The sequence below is a fragment of the Ammospiza nelsoni genome, chromosome 7, assembly GCF_027579445.1.
Source record: "Ammospiza nelsoni isolate bAmmNel1 chromosome 7, bAmmNel1.pri, whole genome shotgun sequence".
Taxonomy (NCBI): domain Eukaryota; kingdom Metazoa; phylum Chordata; class Aves; order Passeriformes; family Passerellidae; genus Ammospiza; species Ammospiza nelsoni.
This window is the reverse complement of record NC_080639.1, coordinates 11,714,461-11,737,663: the sequence shown is the minus strand read 5'-3', so window position 1 is coordinate 11,737,663 and position 23,203 is coordinate 11,714,461. Positions and strand designations below refer to the sequence as shown.

At 39.7% G+C, this 23,203-nt stretch overlaps 2 protein-coding genes across 8 annotated transcripts in view; both read right to left on the bottom strand.

Moving 5' to 3' along the window:
- Nucleotides 1-1,831: 1,831 nt before the first annotated feature.
- Nucleotides 1,832-4,763, bottom strand: LOC132075609 (baculoviral IAP repeat-containing protein 5.1-like). The gene is made up of 4 exons (XM_059476192.1): nucleotides 4,626-4,763; nucleotides 3,879-3,988; nucleotides 3,472-3,586; nucleotides 1,832-2,318 (listed from the first exon to the last, which is right to left on the bottom strand). Exons 1-4 carry the CDS (start codon nucleotides 4,761-4,763, stop codon nucleotides 2,130-2,132), a joined length of 552 nt encoding a protein of 183 aa, XP_059332175.1. The 3' UTR covers nucleotides 1,832-2,129.
- Nucleotides 4,764-10,591: 5,828 nt separating this feature from the next.
- The window catches only part of SLC39A10 (solute carrier family 39 member 10), a 90,739-nt gene continuing 78,127 nt past the window's right edge, over nucleotides 10,592-23,203 (bottom strand). For 6 of the 7 annotated variants that reach the window (XM_059475525.1, XM_059475523.1, XM_059475522.1 and 3 more), the window contains 7 exons: nucleotides 22,971-23,140; nucleotides 21,912-22,130; nucleotides 20,528-20,648; nucleotides 18,846-19,214; nucleotides 16,958-17,038; nucleotides 15,172-15,362; nucleotides 10,592-13,803 (listed from right to left, as the gene is read on the bottom strand). In XM_059475525.1, the coding sequence (XP_059331508.1) occupies nucleotides 13,645-13,803; nucleotides 15,172-15,362; nucleotides 16,958-17,038; nucleotides 18,846-19,214; nucleotides 20,528-20,648; nucleotides 21,912-22,130; nucleotides 22,971-23,140 (1,310 nt within the window). In that variant the 3' untranslated portion in view covers nucleotides 10,592-13,644. The remainder of the gene's footprint in view (nucleotides 13,804-15,171; nucleotides 15,363-16,957; nucleotides 17,039-18,845; nucleotides 19,215-20,527; nucleotides 20,649-21,911; nucleotides 22,131-22,970; nucleotides 23,141-23,203) is intronic. The other variant, XM_059475520.1, reaches the window with a different exon arrangement.

The window sequence follows — 23,203 nt, the reverse complement described above, 5'->3', positions numbered from 1 at the left end:
GGAGTCACCTCAAATGCAAAAGCTACACTGGGCTTTTTTATCTGTAGTTAAGTTTAGCAGAACTGTTTAAGATATTGCTAGTAATCATTTTAGCCAGAGCTTGATATTTTGGGATCATATTTGAATGTACCTTTGAGGTAACCTTTACCACCAAGGCAGTCTGTTTTCTGTAAATCTAACCCTTTTGCTATTTGACATCTCAAGAAATCCCCTGTATCCTTGTGTGTCTAAATTAGAGTATGCAATAAATAAAATTACCTCACTTTGATTCTGAACCTTTTCAGCAGAAGTACAATGACACAGAGCCTGAATCCCAGCTGCCAGAGTGGATTCCACCACCATCCCCAGGGAACAGTTGGTGGGAGCCCTTTTTGCTGACTTTCCCCAGTGAAGGCAAGAAGCATTCCAGCAGAGTCCAGCAGCAACTGAGGAAAGCCACAAGAGCAGCAGAGGCAGAGGTAGGCAGCCCCACAGCAAACTCTCTGTGAATGAATAATTCACATAGCCCTCTTTGCTTCCTTCACTAGTCAGGCTCTTTTTAAAACAGGCTCTATGCTGAGATTCTTTTAACCATTCTTTTCTCATTTAAACCATGTTACTTTTGTGACTTGAAAAAAAATTTACATTTTGTCCCACAGTCATCTTTGTGTCAGTATTTTGTGCATAAATTGTATGTACATCCATTTAACTGATGAGGAGCCATAACTTTGAAAGGACTTAATGCTAATAATAACTCAGTAATTATTACAGTAATAATACTTAAAATTATCCATTTCTTGTTAACTGAATAGAAGAACACAGAAATAGATTGAAACACAGATCAAACAACATAGCTTGCTCTCATTCTTGATCTGTCTGTCAAAAGCTTTACACTTTTTAATGATAATAGATTAAAATTAGGTAATTACCATTACCTAATTTTAATGACAATAGATTACAATTAGGTCTCAGAATGATCACCATGCCTGAAATACAGGAATGATCCTTAGAGTAGCTCTCTGCCAAGGGCTTGGTGATCTAGATAATTGGGAAAAAGCTACAGAGATTTTCCACATCTTTGTTTCTACCTTGAAAAAATAATTTGAAGTAGTTTCTGCAAATTCTTACACTACATTTCAAACCACATGAATGGACTTTACCTTATTTGGTCTGAGATATTCAAGGTATTCAGACAAAAATTTCTTCTATTTTACTCTTCCTATCTGACCATAACCACTTTGATGTCCAGGTAACACTTTTGCCAGTTCACTTTTCTTACTGTTAATTTAAATGATGAAAATCTATCACCAGTATTCAGTCAAGTGACCCAGGACTTCTTAGACTCTTTAAAAAAAAAAAATTGTGCATTTTTTTCATTGTAAATATCAAGGCTTTAGAAATACTTTTTAATTAAAGAAACAGCATAAAGTAGGCAGAGAGAGAAATAATGGATTTTTGGTTGGAAATGCTCATAAAATGGTGTAATGAGAGACATTAAAGGAACTAAACAGTTCCAGCTCCTTCACTTGAGCAGATTGCAGGAAATGGGCAAGTAATGAAAACTAGGCTTTCTTTGGGCATTTACCAAACAAAGATACAGCAAGCTGAGGACTTCAGTTCTTTGGGAAATAGTCACTTCATGGATTGATGTATCAAGTTAAGGGATAATTTACTCTCAAACTAGGGAATTCATAAATGCTTTGAAGAATGTTGAAATACATGTTTTTAAGATCTCCAGCATGAGGATTTTCTTGCAGAGTGGAAAGACAAGTCAGGGGAGTTCCCAAAGCTGCTGTTCAGAAGTGATTTGAGTCTAGGTATATAAGGTTTTAACACAGATCACAGAAAGCACTCTTGTTGTGAATCTTTATTCAAAAAGCAATAAGTCAGCTTGCTAAAAACCAGAATAGAAGTATTTGCTCAGACATTTTTCACCCACTGGCAGGGCAGTGGAAGTACTCTTATCTCCACACCCAGCAATAACAAGGAAGCACACGGTGAGGGCCAGCCCATCCCTGGCTGTGCTCACTCCCGATCCAGGAGCAGTTCTCTACACACACTTCCTCACACACCTGCTCAGCTTTGGATTGGCACTCAGACAAAGACAGGGATGTTTGCACCAAAGTAAGAGACCCTTGTAGAGCCAGAGGTCACAGCTCACTTGTCCTGGGCTCCTTGGGGCCGGCAGCTGAGCCTCCCGGCTCCTGGGCTGCAGGCTCATCCTCGACAGGCGGCAGTGCCGGCGGCGAGGCTCCGGCGCCGAAGTAATTCAGCAGCCTCTGCCTCGTCGCCGCGACTTCTTCTTCAAAAGCGTTGATTGTGCGGTTGCCAACTTTGCGCTTGAATCAAAGCAAGAGATTGAGCCGTTCAGAGGAGCGCTTTAACTCTCTAGTTCAGCCACATTGCAGCCCCCTCTCAGGCTGCATTCGGGTATCGGTGTTTCACGACAGCAATCATACCCTGGTCAGCCTAGCGCACAGCCCTCCCAGCTATCCGTGACATAGCCTTGGGGCTGAGTGTCCCCACCTGAGGCTGCTGCTTCGAATGTTTTATATACTTAGAAATACAGCCATATAATGGCCAAGACCCAGATTGAACCTTGAAACATTGCTCTAAACCATTCACAGTTCAAGTTAGGTAACACCACTCTTAGTCCTCCTTCAAAGATATCGCTGTGCCATATGATCCTATTTTTTTGTACTTTAATCTGTTGCACAGTGATCTTAAATGCTTAACCTTGGCAGTCACCAGGTATATATTTAATACGGAATTTAATTATTTAATTATAATTTAGTTATAATTTAATTATAATACAATTATTTAGTTATTTATTTAATACATTGAATTATTAGCAAGGCAGAGGTCTTATTTGTGCAAACCCACCAACAACTAATATGCAGAACCTTTTACTGTTCCCCGTCAGGGAACTTGGTTCACTTGATTCCTACTGTCCATAGGATTAGGGCTCACAGATCAGCTGATCTTGACCAACTGAGCTGCTCAGTTGTGTGCTTTTTTACATGTCAGCACTGTGGCATGAAACCCCAAAACGGGGAGGAGTAAAATATTAGAAATGAGGTTTAAAGTTTAATTAGGCAGATTTATATGTTAAACTGGACATGTGAAGCAATAATCTGGTCAAATTTTGTCTTTTTGCGTATGTTGTTCATCCCTCCTGAGAATGATAGAGCTGCTCATTGTTGAGTTTTGTGCTTTGATTATTGCACCCTATTTTTTTTTTTTTGTCTGCTGTGATGAGTTGTTGGAAAAACACTTCTAAAGGAAACAGGTGTACATTCAAAAGCCAATAAATTACCCTGAGAACTGCTTAGGTGCAGATTTCTTAGCCAATAATGCACACAAATTATTACTTCAGAATAAGTCATGTTCTAGCCTTAGACAATCATTCCAGGCTGATGCTTGGAAACCTTAGCAAGAGAAGTTGTTGTTTATATTCTAGCTTTGCGTTTCAGATATGTGGCTAACACTTACAATGAAGGTCTTCAGCCGTGTCAGCTCCAGCATGTAGTACTCCTCCATTGTCAGATCATCAAAGTGCTTGGGAAGGGCTAAAAAGTCACAGGTGTGACGTTTGGTGTGTTCCTCCCTGCAGCATAAACCCAGAATAAGAACAGATATTAAACCCACAGAAGTTTCATTTCAGGAGAGGAAGAGATCTGTATAGGCAGGTCTCTCATGTATTTGTGCTGTCTATCAGCAGAAATTATATCATACAGAAAAGATGCAATAGATTCTAGTGGATCTCAGATAAAAGCTAGTTGAACAATTTCACAGTTACTGGGGCAAGATAAGCTCCTAGTTTTGTGCACTGTCATAGTGGAAATCGACAGAGACATTAACTCATTGTAAAATTACTAAATTGTTACATCTGTGCTTACCATGGGTCATCATTTGGTTCCCAGCCCACCAGTTCTAACAAGCAAAAGAAACATTTTGCTATATCTGGTTCACTTGCACTTGGGCAGTGGATGAAGCCAGCCTTTGCCATCTGCAGGGGACAGTTCAGAAGTTTAGAGCATTATCCCACACACACTACTCATATTTACTCATATTTCCTGACAATTCAGAATCATATCTAGTCAGGACACTAAAAATTAAGTTTGTTCCAATAACCAAACACCTTCTCAGGTAACTCTAGCAGTATGGCTCATCTGAGATTCAGGTTGGCAGTGTCATGTGTGTGCCAAAGTAGAAGTGAGGTGGATTTTTTATTTAAATAATTTCCATTTCTGAATTTGAAGTAGTGATCATTCCACTTTTTACTTTATCATTCCACTACTTTATCCTTCCTGCTGGATCCATACTTGTTTAATGTAGGCTGCTTTGTCACGAATAGAAATTTGCAATTAAAAAGATTGTAACTATGTAACACAAGAAATTAATTTTTAAATGACAGGAACAAAAGAGACAAAAAAAAGGGAACACTGTGGACTGAACACAGAAAAATCAGTCAATCCCAACTACAGTATTTCTGAGCAGGGAACAGAGGAAAGCTGAGTATTTAACTTTTAATCTTCAGGCTTAGTGGACTTCTCTTGAACCTGAATATACTTAACAATGACTTCACATTCAGGCATAGCATATACAAATTAGGGCAGAGGCAAAACAAACATTTTCAGACTTACATTCTCTGGAGTGCACCTGCAGTTTTCCTGGAAGGGCCACTTGGTGAAGGTTTTCAGACGGTTCTCATACTCATACATCTCCTTATAGTCAATTAAGAGCTTGGAGGCTGAGCTGAGCTCCTGCAGCAGCCTCTCCATCTCTGCAGTCAGCCAAGGGCAGAGCCTCCCTCCTGCTCTCACATTTAAAGCCTTTGCTAATGGGTGACACATTGCATCTGGAGAGCAGGGGAAGGCCTGACAGAGCCTTAGTCCCTTCCTGACACAGGTGAGTTCATGGCAGGGCAACCAAGGGAAATGAAGCTGCTGGAATTTCTTCCCCTTGTGTCACAGTCTGTGTCCTTGATCACACGGGACACAAACATTTTGTTAACAGAGAACTTTTTAACTTTGCTTTTTTAACTGAATGCACCTATGGTAATTGCAGATTTTACAGTTAAAATGTCAAAAATTGCAAGTTAAAAACTCTAGTTACAAATACAGAAACTTTGCATATAAAGTTTTAAAAAAATACTATCCTGATTGCAAGCAAAAGGGTTGAATTGACATTGCTATTTGAATCCTTCAGGCTTTCTTCAATTTCACATTCAGAGATTAATTCTTAGGATTGTCTTTGCAAGTAGTGTTGCATTTCTTTAAAGAGAAAGTGGTTATTTTAAAATATTATAAGTATTCGGTTTTATTTTAAGATATTATAGAGCATGGGTAGATGCCGGATAGTAATATTTTAAAGGTGTATATCTGGAGGAGTTTACCAGCATTGTCATTTTATAAACTGTCTCCTATTTTGGTACAGAGTCCAGTTAAATTCAATAGAAGTTTAAACATCAGTGTCTTCAACACTGCTGCATGCAGCAGCTTTCCAAGCCAAGATCTTAACACCTCTGAAGGATGTTGCATTGTGAGACTTGAAAATTTAAATCTTCTCTGAAATACAAATGGAGTAAGTGCAGAAAATAATTCAGCCCATTATTCTGTCCAGACGTGGTGACTGAAATGACATTAAAGAACATTTGTATGGGACTTCCAGTGTCAGCTCTTAGGGCATTGTTTTTGCCTAGAGTTTCAAATGCTACATCATTGATTCCTCTGGGACTGTACTGATGTCTATTGTATGTGCAGGAATACTGTCCTTGAAATTTATATTCAGATATTTAGAGTAACATGTGTTACATGAAAATAGGATACTTTAATTCTTTTTTTTTCTTTTTCCAGATAATACCAATGGTGCAGGAATTTATCATTCATAACCTGGGCCCTCCAATATTAATAGTTTCTCCTGACTCCATGACAGCCTTTCTTAAGTTTGCTGATGATCAGGTATTTTAATCTCTTTTTTACTGTAGTTGATGTCTGTGTGTGTATGGGTGTACACGTGTGAATGTATTTGTATGAAGCAAGGAACTTAATTTAACTAAAAGTTGAAATGCCAAACCAAACCCAAAACCGGGTTTAACTGCCCAAAAACATGGTCAAGTTTTTAAATCTCATACTTCTCTTTAGTAAGGCACTAATTCATGCATATGGATTGTTTTCAGGAATGAATAATTTGTCTGTTGTTTAAAAGAAACTGTAGGTTAAATATTTTGGCATATTTTATCATCTTGTGATGTCATGATCTATTTAACTAATTACTTTGTGTCATTTCAAATAGAAAATGCAAAAATGGGACAAAGCTGTAATATTTTAAATGTTTCTTGTAAGCAGTCTTATCTGAAAATGCTATTTTTTTTCAAAGATGCATCATGTGTAATGTATTATTTAATCAAAAACCCACAGTCATATGGGACCTTGGAGTCCTGAGTGATATTTATGCATCAGAATTGAAATTTTTTTTTTTTGCTTTGATTGTTTTTATGGCATTTAAAACAAACAAACAAAAAATTCCCAGCACCCCAAACCAGTTCTTATGTAGAAAAGTACTGCTAGAATACTAGAAAATAGGATTATACATGTACTAACACATCCTAAGATGAATTTCTTGCATTTCCTGCCTATAATTCTGTCAGAATTCCGTGCTGTTTAACAGCACAGAATGACAGGTACATTTCAAGTCTACCTGTAAAGGTGTCCTGCATTTTATAGTAGGTTGTCTACATCCTTCAAGAGAATGCTGTTTGCAGAAGTGTTCTGAAACTGTCAGAATTTCATAGGTCCAGATTAAATGGATGGGTAGTTGGAACTTTTCACTGGAAGATACATAAAAGGTGGCCTGACATGAAAGAAAATATTTAAATTGTATTTTAAACAATACAGTACATTAAATATCTGATATCCACTATCAGATCCTGACTTATACAGTACGTGCGGAATACCTGTGAGTAGTGTTGCAACTTTGTAAATCAGTTAAAGCCAACCCTGATGAAAGTGTGTCTATGATCTAGGGGAAGAGAGGCTCAGAAATGAAAGAGTTGTCTTCCACTGCAAGGAAATAGTTTCAACTACTGCCAATAGTGGAGTGCATTTATTTTTTATTTTCTTGCTTGTCTCATACTTAATCAATTGAAACTTGTTGCTGTGGCATTAATAAAAGGCTCTCTAGGTGTCATTTTTTTTTTAAGAAAAAGGTAACACTGGGAAAACCTATCCACTGTTTTAATAATTGAATGTGTGTTTGCAATCACATTTTACATTAATTTGCATTATTTTTCTATAATTAATGTAGATTATATAAATGAGACTGTGTATTTAGCTAGATGGTCTCAATTGAAAACCAAATCAAACATTTGTACCTGATGTCTTTGGCCAGAAATCAAACTTGGTAAGGATAAAAAGAAAACTAAAATATTATATGAACAATATTTTCTAACACAGTGGTATTAAAAAATGTATGGGTGCATGGTCTCATGCATACAGTTGTACCTAATGCATATTAATTAATTCTACACGAATAAATAGCTATAAAAAATAAAATTGCTTAGAGGTTTCAAGAGACTCTGGAAATGATGCTCATGACCATTTAAAGACTTCCTGCTGAAGGCCTTTGGTTGCCAAGAAAAGGTTTTCCCTGACTCACAAAGTGTGGGAGCAGGAGGAAGCTGGCTCTGAGTGGCTCAGCTCTGCTGTGCAGGACAGGAGAAAAGAAATGAGCTGTTCCTGCAAGGTGTAAAGTATCCTACTGCCACCCCTGCTGGCTGGCTGTGATTTATTCAGTGCCAGGGACAAGAGCAGCCCCTGGCAGAGTGAAACCAGCTGGGATGCAGCAGAGGAGCTCTGGTAAAGAGCATTTCCTTCCCTGGCTGCACAGGGGGCTGTTTGCCACAGCAGCCTTTCAGGAATTTGCCAGCAATACATGGCCCTTCTTCAAGGTCCAGCTTCCCAAGCAGCTCAGCATGGCCAAAGGCTGTTCAAGTTATGGATGGGCAGAACAGGGGAGTTCCTGTCACTGTCAGCCTGCAGTGATTTTGGTTATTCATGTGCTTAAACAGGCACATTCCAGCCATAACGTGATTAACAGGCAAGTGGCTCAAGCGGCTGCACAGAGGTGTTTCTTTCCTGAAGGAGAGTGGGGGGTGGGGGGTTGTGAGGGGGATGCCCTCCTATTACATGACCAAAGGTTCTGAACAAATGACAAATGTAGTTCCTAGCATGGAGGGAACCATTTTTTGCCCTGAAAGATAATGATTTGTACATAGTAAACATTTATTGATACTTTTTTGGGATTGTTTGCTTTATCCCAATCCTCAGTGCATCACCTACTCATGCCCTTCCTGCAAGTAATTTTCTTTTATCACTCATAATTTTTTTCTTTTTATGCATTTAAGAGGAGTCCAGCTTCTCCCAACCTCAAGAATTCAAGCATGTTTGATTTTCTTAAAAAATAAATAAAATTATGAGCCCAGCTATGGCCTTGTGATAGCAGACATTTACTTTAGAAAGATGTCGAACAAGTAGAGATATTTTTAGAAAAGTTTTCCATAAACTTGTATCCAGGGAGTTTCAGCTGCATTACTATGGAAATTTTTAGTGCTATTACTTTTCAAAAGCAGCAATGGCTGGGTGACTTGAGGGATGATTATTAAAAAGTATTTGAAGGGCTGGAGATGAAATGGTTCAAGCATGAGCTAGCAGAAGTAATTAACAGCTGTTGAAGTTTCCAGTGAGAATTCTGGCTGCCTTCCAAGTGAATTACAGTGACAGTGATAGGGCTGCCCAGGGAAGTGCGGCACTGCTGCTCAGATCTCTGTCCTGTTGTCCTGCAGGAGCTGCCAGCTGGTGCTCCTCACTGTGCCAGTTCCGGTGCCAGAGGCACTGACACTGGGATTGGCTCTGCCAGTGTTCTGAAGATGTTATTTTCCTCGGAATTCATTACAAATGTCAATGATGTACTTGATCCAAGTGGTGTTTATTTTGCCTCTCCTGAAGGAGATGTCAGAACAACAGAATTACCAGCAGCTTTTTATATTTTTTTAATAGATGTATCTTTACTGAAACTGATGTGTCTCAGTGTTTACTCGGTCACTGTTTGCTTGGAGGCCTAATCTCATCTCTCAGGCCTTGTTTCAGTGACTTCTAAGAAAGGGACATTATGTAAACACCACCCAATTACTGCCATCTAAATTGACTCTGTGTGAGTCAGCACTCAGGGGACAGTAAGTGAGAAACACAGCCCAGTGAAGTTAAAAGCATTTTAAAATAGGCATAAGAGAAATAGTTCATTATATTTACTGGAGGCAGAAAGGCCACAATAATCAGCTTAATTTATCAGACAGCACTTGTGTCAGTCTCAGCAAACACCTTCAGGCACTTGGCAGGCAGTGGGCTCAGAGAGGGGCAGCAGCCCCTTACCCTTGGTATGTCATTTTAACAGAATTTTTGCCAGCTTCCAGAATTTTTCAGGAATTCTATCTTTGTATAATTTATATCTTAGTTAACGCACTTTATTCATCACTCCAGGAAAGCCTGTAGTGGTTTTGAACTACAGCTTGTGGCCTCTTGTGGGATGGTTGGCTGCTTTTGCATCATTTTGTTTGCTCTAGAGGTATTTTCTCCCCACCTTTTCTCAGTACTGAAGCTGTACTGAATATACAAAGACACTTGCACAGAATCCTTTCCCAGAGATCTTTGGAATGAGCACAAATGCTGCTGTTACCAAGGGTCAGTCAGGAACACAGCTGCTATTTGATGACATTCTTACACAGGTATGATGCAAAGCCACACCTTACCTTGATTTTCTAGTGTATATCCATGTTACTATGCTCACATTCCCTCCTGAGTTTTCAATTTATTGTGTTGTATCTCTATTCCAGTGAAATTACTTTTCCACTTAAGAATATTTTAAGGCCTTTTTGGGGGGGGGGGGTTCTATTTTTTCTGTCTGTCTGAGGAAACATTTTGTGACTGCATAGTCAGTTTACAGATCTACTTCCTCCAGCAGTTTTCAACCCTTGGCCACTTCTAGTCCAGTGTGGTACAGTAGTGCCACCACAGTTCAGGAATAAAAAAAGGCACATCTGTAGGCAGCTGGATTTTATTAGTTCTAAGCCAAAAACTTTTACTGCAGTAACAGAGGGGACTCTGCTGCTTCAGAGGCAGCAGTGCCACAGTGAATGAAAGAAGAATAGTGAGGAGGGTTTTCAGGTACTAAACTCTGCTCTGGGCAGACCATGTTTCTGAAGGATGGGAGTGAGAATTTCCCAGGAAGGGCAGCTTTCTCCAGAAGAGGCTATGAACCTTTTCCCTGAGCAGTCCAGTGACTATAGGATCAGCCAGACAATCACAGTAACTTTCCATGGAATCCCCCAATCCACTGTTTTGTTTTTAGTATTGCTCCCACCTGACTCCCTAGATATAAATGTAGGACAGAGCATTTATGTTGGTTTTGAATCGTTTAAGCAGCCCTGTTAAGCCAAGTATTTTGACACCTTCCTTTTCAGAATTTCTTTTAGAGGCTTGTAGTGTTGTCTGGTGAACTGAAAGGAATACTAAAACACAAAAGCAATCAAACCTTAAGAAACTCAACAAAAATATCTGCTCCTTGAATATTTTTTTTTATTTTCTGAAGGCTCCTTATGTATAAGGAACATACATAAAATGAACACAACACCGTTGACAATGAACAAAACAGCATTTGATAATTTCCAGCTTTATAAAATTTTTTAAAAATGATTTAGTTATAACAAAAAAAAACAATAGCTCAGCAAGTTATCTTATTGGACCATTATCACATTTTAAACCATAGACTCAGTTGTTAATGGGGAGAGGAAAGAAAAAAATAATAAAAAAAAATCACACTGCATCTAGCAACTACAACATTTTCTAAGCATAATCACAGCGGATTGAGTGCAATGTGATTTACATCAGAATTCATATGGGATGTCACACAGTGACAGCATTGTAAAATATACAAGTAACATTTATGCCCTCCAACAAATACAAGTTAAATGAGACTCTGGATTCAAGCCAAATGGAATGTTGAAGCCAAGTAGAAATGTAGTGGAATTCAGATTGTCTGTAACATGACTCAGAAGTGTACATTAGAATCATCTGGAATTCAATACTGGTGGAAACACAGAGAAGTCACAGCTGTTACACTGCTCTGTTACACTTGCAATAAATACTAGAAAATAAAAGTAAACAATTATATTCCATGAAAAGTATAGTACCTACCTTCAACGACCATGTTTTTCCCTTGTCTGAAGATGGTCTTGGAAGGAAGTTAACTATTTTCCTACAGAGGCAGTGTATTGAGCTATAACCACATTCCAACTAACACAACAGTAAATATACTACTGGAAATACAGAAATCTTCATTTGAAAAGAATTAAGAGAAATAAATCTTAAAAAAAATAATTTGACAAAACATCAGCTGCATAATGACCCCCTTATATTTCAGAATTAACAGAAAAGAAAAAAAACTTAAGTCAGTCAGTTTAATACAAAGGAAACAAGAGATTGTTTAAACTCAGCTCTTCAGAAGGTATCCAGGAAGTTTGTCTCATTGACTTAACATGGGCACTATGCAAAAATGTCATCCAGGAGTTTTACACTGCAGAAATTCAGCAATCTGAAGCTAACAACAGTGTGTTTGGTAATTAGGGTTCTACACTAAATATGTTTAAAGAGGAAAAAAGAAAACCTGAGTTCAGAACATCAAATGGCCACATGCCTGAACTCTGGGCTTTTGGCTTCTTCACTGAAGAAACTGCACCCTTCTTTGAAATGGACCCTTAATACTGTTTCCTGATACTGCATTAGGAAGAAATACTGGCAACCAACTGATACCTTTAAAACACATGAGCTGCTCTCAGTAAAAGCTAAACTGACAAATGAAGCTTCCAAAGGAAAGGGCCACAGGAAACAGGGGAAGTTGAAATGGAATGCAGAGACCCACTGGCTCTCATTAAAGGTGTCAGGATTAAGTGTTTTTAGCAGCTACACTGGCACCAAGCAGACCAGAACTTTAAACTTACGGCACACAGTCAAAGTACAGCTTTTACCTGGCACACACAGTAGAGAGACAAACTGGATGTTTGGAAAAAAAGCTACTACCATGCTTAGGACTGGTACTACAGAATCAACTTGCACTCCCCACAGACTTACAATTTATTTTTTTTTAAGGAGATGGGTACAAGAAGAACTAACTCATGTCTGGCAATAAATGCCTGTCAGCACAATCTGATCTAGGACAGCTGGTCCCAGCAAGTTAAGGCCCAAATTTTCAGTCTATTCTTCTAAATGACACATACCATGGTTCTACCACATCTGCTTTTTAATAATCTAATTTAAATACCAAAATTGTAAAAAAATATCATAGAAATGAACTCCTTTATACTGGAAGTAGAAATCTTCTTACATATTCTTTACTGCCAGAAATGGCTGGTGTCACAATGTCTGATATCAAGGCATTGAAGGAACAGATTTGATGCGCTGTTACAGTATCGTAAATACCCTACCAGTACAACATCCACAGAGCATAATTTAACCCTTGTGTCCAGCTTCAGCAACTAGCATCTTGCACCTTGGTTTAACATGAAGAGGAGAAAACAGTCCAAAATAATAATTTTAAAAAATGGAGAAATTCCCACATGGATTCTCTTGTTAAAAGAGTTTGCACAAATTCACAGCCACAATTCTTCAGTAGTTTATGCTGCAAGTGGCACACAATACATGTTTAGCGTCTGTAAGAAAGAACCAGAAACAGCTCAATAACTCCAAGGTCAGGGATTTCCCCAAGCTAACACTAATTCTACTGCATTTTGCATTTTCCTACTAATATAAAGGAACAAACATCAAATAAATCTCAGCTGGGGAAAAACATCATCAAACTGACCCTCGACAGAAGTTACACTTTGCAGAGTACACAGCATCAGCCTGCCTTCTTACACAGGAGCTTTGCAATGGTGGTGTGCAGCTTAACACAGCTTGTAAGAATTTAAACAGTGTTTAGGCTTGGGGCTTCTTTTTAAAAATTTAAGCCAGCACAGTGGTTTCCAGTCATGTCCTGCTGTAAGACAGAATACTTCAAGTCACCACTACGCAGAAAAATCAGCACAGGATTAATACACACATATATATACAGAGGTGCACACACACATGTATGTGTGCACCTCTGTCTATATCTACACAGATCTATACATACATAGAGCTGTGAGCTACTCAAGACTCATGTGGCACTAAAAGTTTCCTTGGGTTCCTTGCACAGGTGTGAGTTTCAGCTGCAACATCTGGGTTCTGTCCAAGTGCACTAATGGAATGGTCTTTTCCCAAATGAGATATTTTCCTGTACTTTTTCTTTCTTAAGCAAGCAATGCTCCCTATACAGCACCCTGACCTTGGCCCTTATTTCTCAGATTTAGGGTTTCCTAAACGTCGCTCACTGGAGTTTAGGAGTTGTGTTGGGTAAGCTCATCTGATGGGATCAGAGAAAAGCAGAAGCCACTCTAGGCAGAAGGGAATCTCCTGTCCTTGTGTAAGCAGTGCAAGCACCACGTGTCCTCTGAGCAGTGTGCACACAGCCACACAGTGCAGACTCAAAGCCAGACAGCAACAGATTGGAACCACAGTGATTACCAGCATCAGGTCAAAACTGGATGTCAAGCACTATTTTGTCTTCATAGAGGGCAATCACCAGCATGATGGCAAATCCAAGAAGCAGGCCTAGATTCTGAAGAATAAACTGCCCCACAGGACAGTAACCATGCTCTTCATTATCTCCATCTCCATGAAGCATTTCTGGAAGCTAAAAGATACAGAGTAATTGAGGAAGTTATTTCACCTCTTTTCCATTTATACACTGAGAAGTTTACAAGATTATATTGTCAAGGATAAACACTCCAGGTTCAGATATAAAACCAATACACTAAGATACAGCTTAAACTCTACTGAACAACTACATTCAATAGAAACACAATTATGTAATGTATTTACAAAACAAACTAAAAATGCCTTTCCTTGAACTTTCACTGGAGTATCCATGTAATTGAACATTAAGTTCCTCAAGATAGGGTTCAACCCAATATTCTTCAAGTTCTGCTCTTTTAATTTTAAAAGAATTCAAGTCATGCTCAAATAAACATATGTCTTTGATTAACCTAGCCAGTCATTTGTCATTTGAGACGCTTACACATACTCACATACACATCCCTTTTAAATATGGGGTGGTGTAGGGAATGGACAGAAAACCACACCTCTGTGAACCTCTGCTTACAGCCAGGGAGGAATCAAAATCTATTCTTATTGTGTGCCAGGTAAAGATGTCTTTGAGAACAAGGCTGATTATGCAAACACCAAGACAAAACTGGTTCCGTTTCAAGTGTCTCTTGCAGAAGCTTTCCACTAATGGGACTTTGACTGTTTGGTTACTACTATGATGGCCGAGGGAAAGAAAAAGCAATGAAGGAATGAAAGTACTGCCTTCCTTTCCTTTATCCATGGCATCTTCACTCAAAGGATAGGAAATAACTATCAGACACAGAGCTGACAAGGAAGTGATATATCAGGCGTTATAGGCTACTATAGAACACCTGAAGTTGCAAGAAGGAACACTCTACCCAGACATTCTATTTAATAATTTAGCAGGCCTCGAAAAGGATTTATTCACCTATTAATAGGTTAGACTGACTTTATAACAACAATATATTTACAAATTAAAGTCTCCATAATGAAGTGGAGAGCGTGACAAAGTACCCCAAAAGTGCAAAACAATCTCATCACCTTTGGGCTGGTAAAGACAAGAAGTGAGACAATTGCCTTATTTAAATGAAGCTCTGAAGCAGCTTAGAGGAGAGAAATCAAGACTGAATATAGGCTGGTAACATGTGCACAGCAGCACTGAAGGGTCTGATCTATGGTGCACACACACTTAGGATAATGCACCTAACACAGTGTGTGTTCTGGAAGCAGCAGCATTTTTCCACCAGGTAATTTTTTAAAAGCTACTCACCACATCAGCAGCTGCTCATAGTAAAAGTTCAGAGTCAACTTTCCAGACCGAATAGATGAGGATGAAGTCTCAGTGCAGACTGAGCCTGAGCAGCAGACTGCAGTGCAGCAGCCCCAAAGCCCCACGTTCCCACCCCAAAGGCCCAGCCCAGCTCAGGAGCCGTACCATGTCGACCAGGGCCACGTAGAGGAACATGCCGGCGGTGACGGCGAAGATCCACAGGGTGATGTTGTTGGCGTACTGGCCCACGGCCGTGCCGATCAGCATGCCGATGTAGGCCATCATGGCCGACAGCAGGTTGTACACGATGGCCTGCTTCACCGTCATCCCCGCCTTCAGCAGCACCGCAAAGTCACCTGCGGGGACAGCACGGCTCTCAGTGCCGCTGCCAGCAGCACAGACACCCCTCCGCAGAGAGTGCTGCTGCTGCTGCTGGGGCTCATGAGCCCGAGCCACGGGAACTGACCCCCCTGGGAGAGCTGTACTCAGGCACAGCCATCCCTTGAAGAACATGACTGAAAGGTGCCTGCTCATCCTGCTGACTGATTGTCACAAAGGCAGCAGTGATTAACTGTGAAGGGTGAATGCAGGAGTCTGGGTCTGCTCTTCCCACAGAGAACACACCCATGTGCACACACTCTGAAGTTCTCCATGGCACATAAAACCAGAGGCTTAGTTAGGATCAATACCTGTGAAAATTCCTCTTAGATATACACACCTCATTATGCAAATCCAGGAAGAGGAAAATGAGGCATTTGTCCCCACAGAAGATGACAATGAATTTGAATTTGAGCACTAGGAAGAGTTACATTCACAAAGAATGACTTCACATCCACCCTGAATCAGTTTTCTGGGTAAAGGCATGCCAGGGTAATGTGTTTTATTCTGAATTCAGGACAGCTCTGCTAATTTAGGTGCTAAAGTAAATATTCTGTAAAAATCAAGACTTCAGTCTTGTAATCAGCTCTAATAGTTTTACTTCATTCAAACTGAATTCTTGTGATCATGAGAAGTGTGAGATGAAACTACTCACCCCATATACAAGGTTCCTTTCGTCATGCTGTGCTGTCAAGTTCTAAGCATTGTAATATACATTGCAATCCTTTATCTATTGCAGCAGCTTCACTTAACTAATGATTGTACAGCACAGGTCAAACCATGAACACCTGCTCTATTATTTCCCCCCATGCCCACAATTTACCTATCCCTCAGGAGCTGCCTAAATAAAATGCTTTCCCTCATCACCTCTAAGGTTTTTGAAGTGCTTGTTTTACCTCTCTTTTGATCATTCAGACCCGCAACTCTCAAGTGAGCAAGCTGTGAGTACAGACATAGGTCTGTCTAGCACAACTTCACATCAGTGGAAAACCAGAAAATTCCTCCTCTCTCTGGCTGCTCTTTTTAAACTCTCAGGGTGCAGTAAATTTTCATGCAATGTGAAAACAACAGGTTTCATCATGGTTAGCTGCCTCCAGAAGAAATGCTTCAATTAGGGGGACAAGAATCAATGGCACTGGTAACAGTGCCTACAGGCTTTACCCTAAATGGCCACACCTGCTGAACTTGGCCACAGTTGGAACAAAGCCTCTTCTGAAGACCCCCACATGGAATTTTACTTATCTAAACTGGTGTTTACTTATGTGACTTAACTTTGTGTAAGACAATGCCACACAGAGTAGTGTGAAACTCTAGGAAATGTAGAGCTATGTAAAATGTATGCTCCTAAGAATATTTTTAAAACATGCTCAAAAAGCTTTACAGAAGTGCTGTAACTAGACACTACCAACATAATCCTGTAGCAGTACCTACTCTGAAGCAATATTTCTCCCTCACCCTTTGAAGTTCTGGTCACCTCTGCAGCTTCTGCACTTCATTGTGCTTATCACAGTATTACAACAACTTTTAGATAAGGATTTTGTACAGATGGAGCACAGTTTCTACACTTAGTTACCTAATTCATGGGGAAGCTCATGACAAAATACTGCTATAGATGTACTAATTCCTCCTGTCAGTCCAGCACTAAAAGCTGCTCCTAGAAAAAAAAAGGAAAAAAAAATTAAAATTATATTTCACTATTTTCACGTCAGAAAATTAATTGACTTTGCAGAGCTGACACCCTTCTGTTAGAATGCACACTAATATCTTTCAGTATGTCTGTGTCCTGTCTGTATACAAAGGAAGCACCCTGGATGTGCATTACCACTGCAGGCTTCATTACTCATTTATCTGCAAGACAAACCCTGGAGAGGAGAACACAACTGGCCAAAAATGAGATATAAAGACAGCAAGCCAATAAATAACACCACTTTTAGGAACTCTCCAGTACATGAGGGCAGTTGGGAATGTACATGAGCAAGAGTCTGGCTCTCTCCTTTCCAGCTTGGAAATCCAAACTAATGTTTAACCCATAACCTCTCTAGCTCCTTTGTACTTATTTTCAGAGAACATATCAGCAATATTAGTAAGCCAGACCTGGAAAATAAGGGTAAAAACATTGCCATAAATATCTTTCAGTACTTTTGCATAAGCTAATTGAATTCAGTCAACTTTAATGTCATATCTTAAATAATTCTGAGATGAGAAAACTGGTATTAAATTTCTGTACCGTAGCAGAGAAAAGCACAAAAAGAGCCTGCAGTGAGCAGTCTAAACAGGCTGCATAAAGCAGAAAGAAAAGACAGTCTGAAGACAGAGGGGGAATTTAACTTTCCTCTGGATTCCTCATAGCTTGATACATTAAAAAGATGACCATGCTTTTCTAAAATCTACATTTTACCGCAAATTCAGCCGTTTGGGCTTGACCCAGAAATATTCAGAAATGGAATTTCAATACTGTGAAGTTCTCAACAGAAGGCATGGCAATTGTTTTTGGCCTTAAAAGCCATTGTCTAAATGTCTTACCTGTTTTATGTGAAAATGAAGCAACAAGTTAGTTTTTAAGGAGTTTAGTTTCTTTAGTTGTCAGAAGGAAGTGGAGAAACTGTAGTAGATTCCATTGTTAATTACAGACCCGGACAAATGCTTATGCCCCATCCTTTAAAATGGGTGTGTCCCTTCTGCCATTAGTTCAGAACCCCGTGTACCCTTACTCTTAAGCAGTACCCTGTCTACCTTAGTAAAAAATCCAAAGTGTGCCCTTCAGTCCTCTCACCATTATCCTGACTTGTATATCCAAATTAATACACTTTACAATTCAAATCACATTTAGAACATTGTGTGACTCCAAGTTGATTTAATAAATCTAATAAAATCTGTTTGGTACTTCCAATTTCTTCTGCACTTGGCTAGAAATAAATCTATACTAACTGTGAGCCAAAATAATATTTTGCTTAAATAAAGATTAAATTATCCTGAGTAATACTTTTAAAATATTATTTGTCACCTGACTCACAGTGTATTTTTCTTTGCAAGTACTGTGTAATTCTATGTATTAAGAAAAATATAAATAGTATTACTAATATTGTTAGTAAATATCATTCTAAATAAGGCTGAAAGGCATTTATTTATAATTCTAAGGCAACTGAGACCCGAAGAAGAAAGGTGGGTTACTGTGCTCCATAAATCCCAAGGTTTGCATGCACCAGTCTCTCCTTGGCAGAGACTGTGATTGTCACTGCTACTGATACGCTAATTTTAGTGCAAATAGCACAGAATGCTAACAAAAGGTAAACTATTACAATTGACAGCCTTTTTATTTCTGCTCTGCAGGAGACTGAACAATGGCAGTAACCACAGGTGCTAACTGGAAGCCTTACCTGTGATTACTGATAAGTCAAATATTAGCAGAGTTACTAAAGGTAAGGAGAAACTGTTGAGAAATACGCAGTGCTTTTGCTTACCGATTGCTAAGCCATCACTAAAGTTGTGAATGCCATCTCCCATAATTACCATCCAAGCAATATTAGCTATCCCAGTATCTTTCAGGTCTTTTCCAGAATGACAGTGGCCATGGGAATGATGGGAATGTTTGTGATGCCAGTGGTGACTGTGTTTTCTAGCTATCATTTTATCTTCTCCATGGCTGTCATACTCGGAATCGTGCAGCTCGTGCTCTTGGGCGCCGTGGGCGACGTCGTTGTGAGAGTGGCGCAGGTTGTTCTCCTCTTCTGCAGACAGGTAGCTCTTGGCAGGGGGCTCCAGCTGCCCGTCCAAGTCAGTCAGTTCAGTTTCATTCAGTCGGTCTTCAGACAAAACTGAGTCATCTGCTCCTGCATCCAGTCAGTTGGGAGAGACACTGAGTTAATTCCTGTTTAACCAGCAACCCCTGCACCCCTGGCCTAAGGGTTAACTGCTCTGGGAAAGCAAAACAAGTATTTTAACACATCCCACTCTAGCAACTTGGTTGTCAGCATTCAATCTGAAAACTAAGTCTGTCATTGAGACATTTTGTCACAAATGTGCATGTACAATCTATAAAATTCTCCACTGCAAGGCAGCAGCACTGCATCCATAGCGCTCAAAGCCAGTTTTAGCCCAGCCTACGCTCATGCCTGTAATTTTGCTACTAACAAAGTTTATGGTTCAACACTGGCAATGGAGAGTTGCCAGAATGATGATAATGTCTTAGAGCTTTGGATGGGATCTGAATGGTTTAGCAAACCCCACCTGCCTCTGTCTGCATGTGCCCATACAGGTCACAGCTCAGCCTCCACTGTCATGCAGACATTTCAAATGTATGTTCCAACCCCTGCACTGCTGAAAACTTTCCATGTTCTGTGTCAGTGCCCCAAAGCCCATTTGAGATTGTTTACATGGAGAAGGTTGCAGTCCTAACCCTCTCTTCTACAAACCAATCAAATTAAATAAACCTAATTTGTGCAAATAGGTTCTTCATCAACAAATTAATTCTGCTGCCATGCAGGCAACAGAATCGGAAGGTTATGAAGCAAAGCCTTTGCCCTTCTCTCCCCCTGTGAGAAGGCAGATAGAGCATTTCTTCTGGGTACATGCAGAATGAGCATCCACAGCCTGTCATGAAGGAACAGTGTGCAAAAGTTGTTTTGGATACTTGAGGAGTATTCAGGATACTTGGCTGTATTTGTGGAAAGAAACAGATTTTGTTTATCTGTAACTGGTCAGATGTTGGGATCTTTAAAGTGGAAGATATCCCCATTTATTGTGTGGGTGTTCATTTTTGATCTAATTTTTGCCAGGGCTGAGCTAGTCAGTAACAGCTTAACCAAAACACCAGAAACACCCTGAAAACAAACAAACAAACAAACAAACAAACAAACAAGCAAACAAACAAACTCCCAAAGACCCACAGCCACCCAAAACATGACTGCTTCAGAAGTCTGAGAACCACCTCTATGGCTTATTAGGAAATGTTCATAGTGCTCTCAGATCTAAAGAAAACAAAATAAAAAAGATTTAATAGGGAAAAGCCTATTAAGTCTTATTAACAATGATTTGCATAATAGCAGCAAAACTGTACAAGAGGTTACATGCTACACACCATGCCCCAGTAACCTGCTCCTACTTTGGATCTCCCAGTCAGAGAATTCTGACAGTAACTGCCTACCTGCAAGGGGTTTCAGCTGAAGCCAGTCAGCATCTGGTCTGTTATTTAATTTGTGATCAGAGAGTTTCCTTCCAATTGGTGATTCTTCCGGCTGGGGTTTTTTGCACCATTTCTGCTTACTCTGCAACAGAAAACAGGTAACATCTGGTTTGTGACAGGACATTGATGGAAATAACAGGGACTGAAATGCTGTCCAAAAATCTCCTAAATAGATCAAGCTACTCTCTCTTACCATGTATGACAGAAATATGTTACTTCAGAATATTGCTCTTTATAAGGCTCAGCAACAATCCCTATTCCAGTGGGAGTTCTTAGCTACTTACCATGGAATCTCACTCCCAAACTCTTACAGAGAGATATATTTCACTTTAGTAAGAGGGGATATTCTGACAAGGATTGCTCTAATAGCTGAGAAATGCAGCCATTAGATTTGTTCAAGAAAGCAAACTTGCAGCAAGAACAGCTCCTCTAATTTGTTCAACTTTATTTTTTTTATATTCCTGTAACTTCCTTGTACTTCCCTTTAAGAAAGCAGCAAGCTTTTCTCTATCTGCAGCCCATAGAGCAGATCCCAAGGATTTGCCAGAGCAGCCTAGGAGATTTAATTATTTATTCATCTCAAAGAAGTTATGCATGATACAACAGTTTTCATCCTTTTATCAGAAGATCTAAGAAATGCCTCCTCCATCACACAAAATCTTCTGCTGCCTGTCCAGCTCAGACAGCAAGTCTGACATGAAAACAGAGAAGCCGAAAAGTTTTCACAGTCATTTTGGGAGAAGCAAGTTGGATTTCACCAAAATAATTTTCTCCTCAGAGGTGAATGACAAAGGCAAAGGCTAAAACTGAATTTTCATCCACACTCACGCTCCCCAGGGTACTTGCTCTCCTTTTATACCCCCACCACAAATACAAAGTGCTCCCACCACTAAAAATCCAATCATTTTTTGAGAAACAAGTTAAAATTTGACTGGCAATTTACAGAAAGCAGATCTGAAAATTTTACCATTTTTCTGATGTGGAAAACGTGGACACCTCTGTTACACTGGCATTGTTAGGTAAGAGCATACTGCTAAATTTCTTGTCAATTGTCTGACAATTGCTGGTTCTATAACCAGATCTTTCTTACCTGATGCTTTCTTCTGTTTTTGCAAATAAACCTAGGAAGCTTTAGATGCAGCTTCCTCCATCAGATTTCTACACTGTTCTCCCAAGTTCCCTTGTTGAGAAAAGCAACTTCTTTAGGAAAGGGATCCCTCACATAACATCAGACAGAATACACAGCAGCAGCAGCATTTGTTCACAGAGCAAGCACAATTCCTCAGCACTCACAAGGTAGCTTTAAGGAACACGTTTTTGAACAGCAAACAATTTCAGCACCTACCTTCTGTTTATTATAATGTTTGTACATTCTTATACAGTGCTCAATGATGAAGAGAACATAAATGCCTCCAAGTGCCAAGAGCCCCTTGAGCACGGGGTCATTTTCCTCCAGGAAGCCCTCGGCATGCACGGCGTGCGCGTGGCCGTGCCGGTGCGAGTGCCTGTGCTCGTGCACGTGCCCTTGGCCATGGTGGTGGCTGTGGTTGTGGCCTCCGTGCGACTGTGGGAGAGACAACAGTGACACCACTGGGGCAGACATGACACTGAGGTGGCACTGGGCCAGAAGAAACAACAGAAACCCCCACCCTGTTTTGCTTTTTCTTCACATTAATACATTTTGCCACATAAGTTTTTCAATAGACTACCCTAATATCAAAAGGAATTACCATTCTTAGTCTCCCATTAGCAACCAAGCCTTATGACTTTTTAAACTGTTACAGTCAATTACAGACTAAATTCTGATCTGAAATATGAACTTTAAAAAACCCCTAAAACCACAACCAAAAATGTGTATTACAAGTATACAAAGAAAACATGTAAATATTAGTCTTTGTGCTAAACAATGGAGGTGACAAAATTTTAGAAAACACTTCCCCTTTTAAGAATTACAGTACACCACCATGCATTAAAAGCTGCTCACCTTCCTTAGGGAATTGCTTGATTCAGTACATGAGAGGTTACTTTCTCCCTCACATATAGCAAGCAGGCAGATTAATCCCCAGGAAATACTTTTAGGTACTGATACCCAGCTATCAGTAAACAAGAGACAGCAATACTGCTAATTTTAAAATACTCTTGTTGGGCTCCTGGGTGTTTTACAATAGTGTGACATCAGTTCAACAATGAATATGCAACTACTTTTCCCCACCTTTTGTTTAGAGAAACAACATTTCCTTCCCTTCTGTCAGCAGAAAGTCTCCAGAAGTGTTGGTGTCCCTCACAGTCAAGTCAATCTACAGGTGCATCAGTGAACCTTTCTTTATTGACACTATCAAACAATTCCTTGAAAATTCTAGACTCATTTACAATTAAGACTAAAAGGTGAGGAGACCATACTTACATGTGGCAAGAGATGGAGCAGTGCATCTCCACTCATTGTTCCTACAGCCAGAGCTACCAAGAAAGTTAGAAGAAATTTGAAGCACCATTGGTTAATGATGGGAACCAAGATCACACCTAGCAAGGAAAGCAGGCTAATGACGGTGATAGAGATGATACCACAAAACCAGGCTGTGGGAAGAAATGAACACAGAGAGGTTATCAGAACAACATCTGGAAAACTTCTAAGCCTGA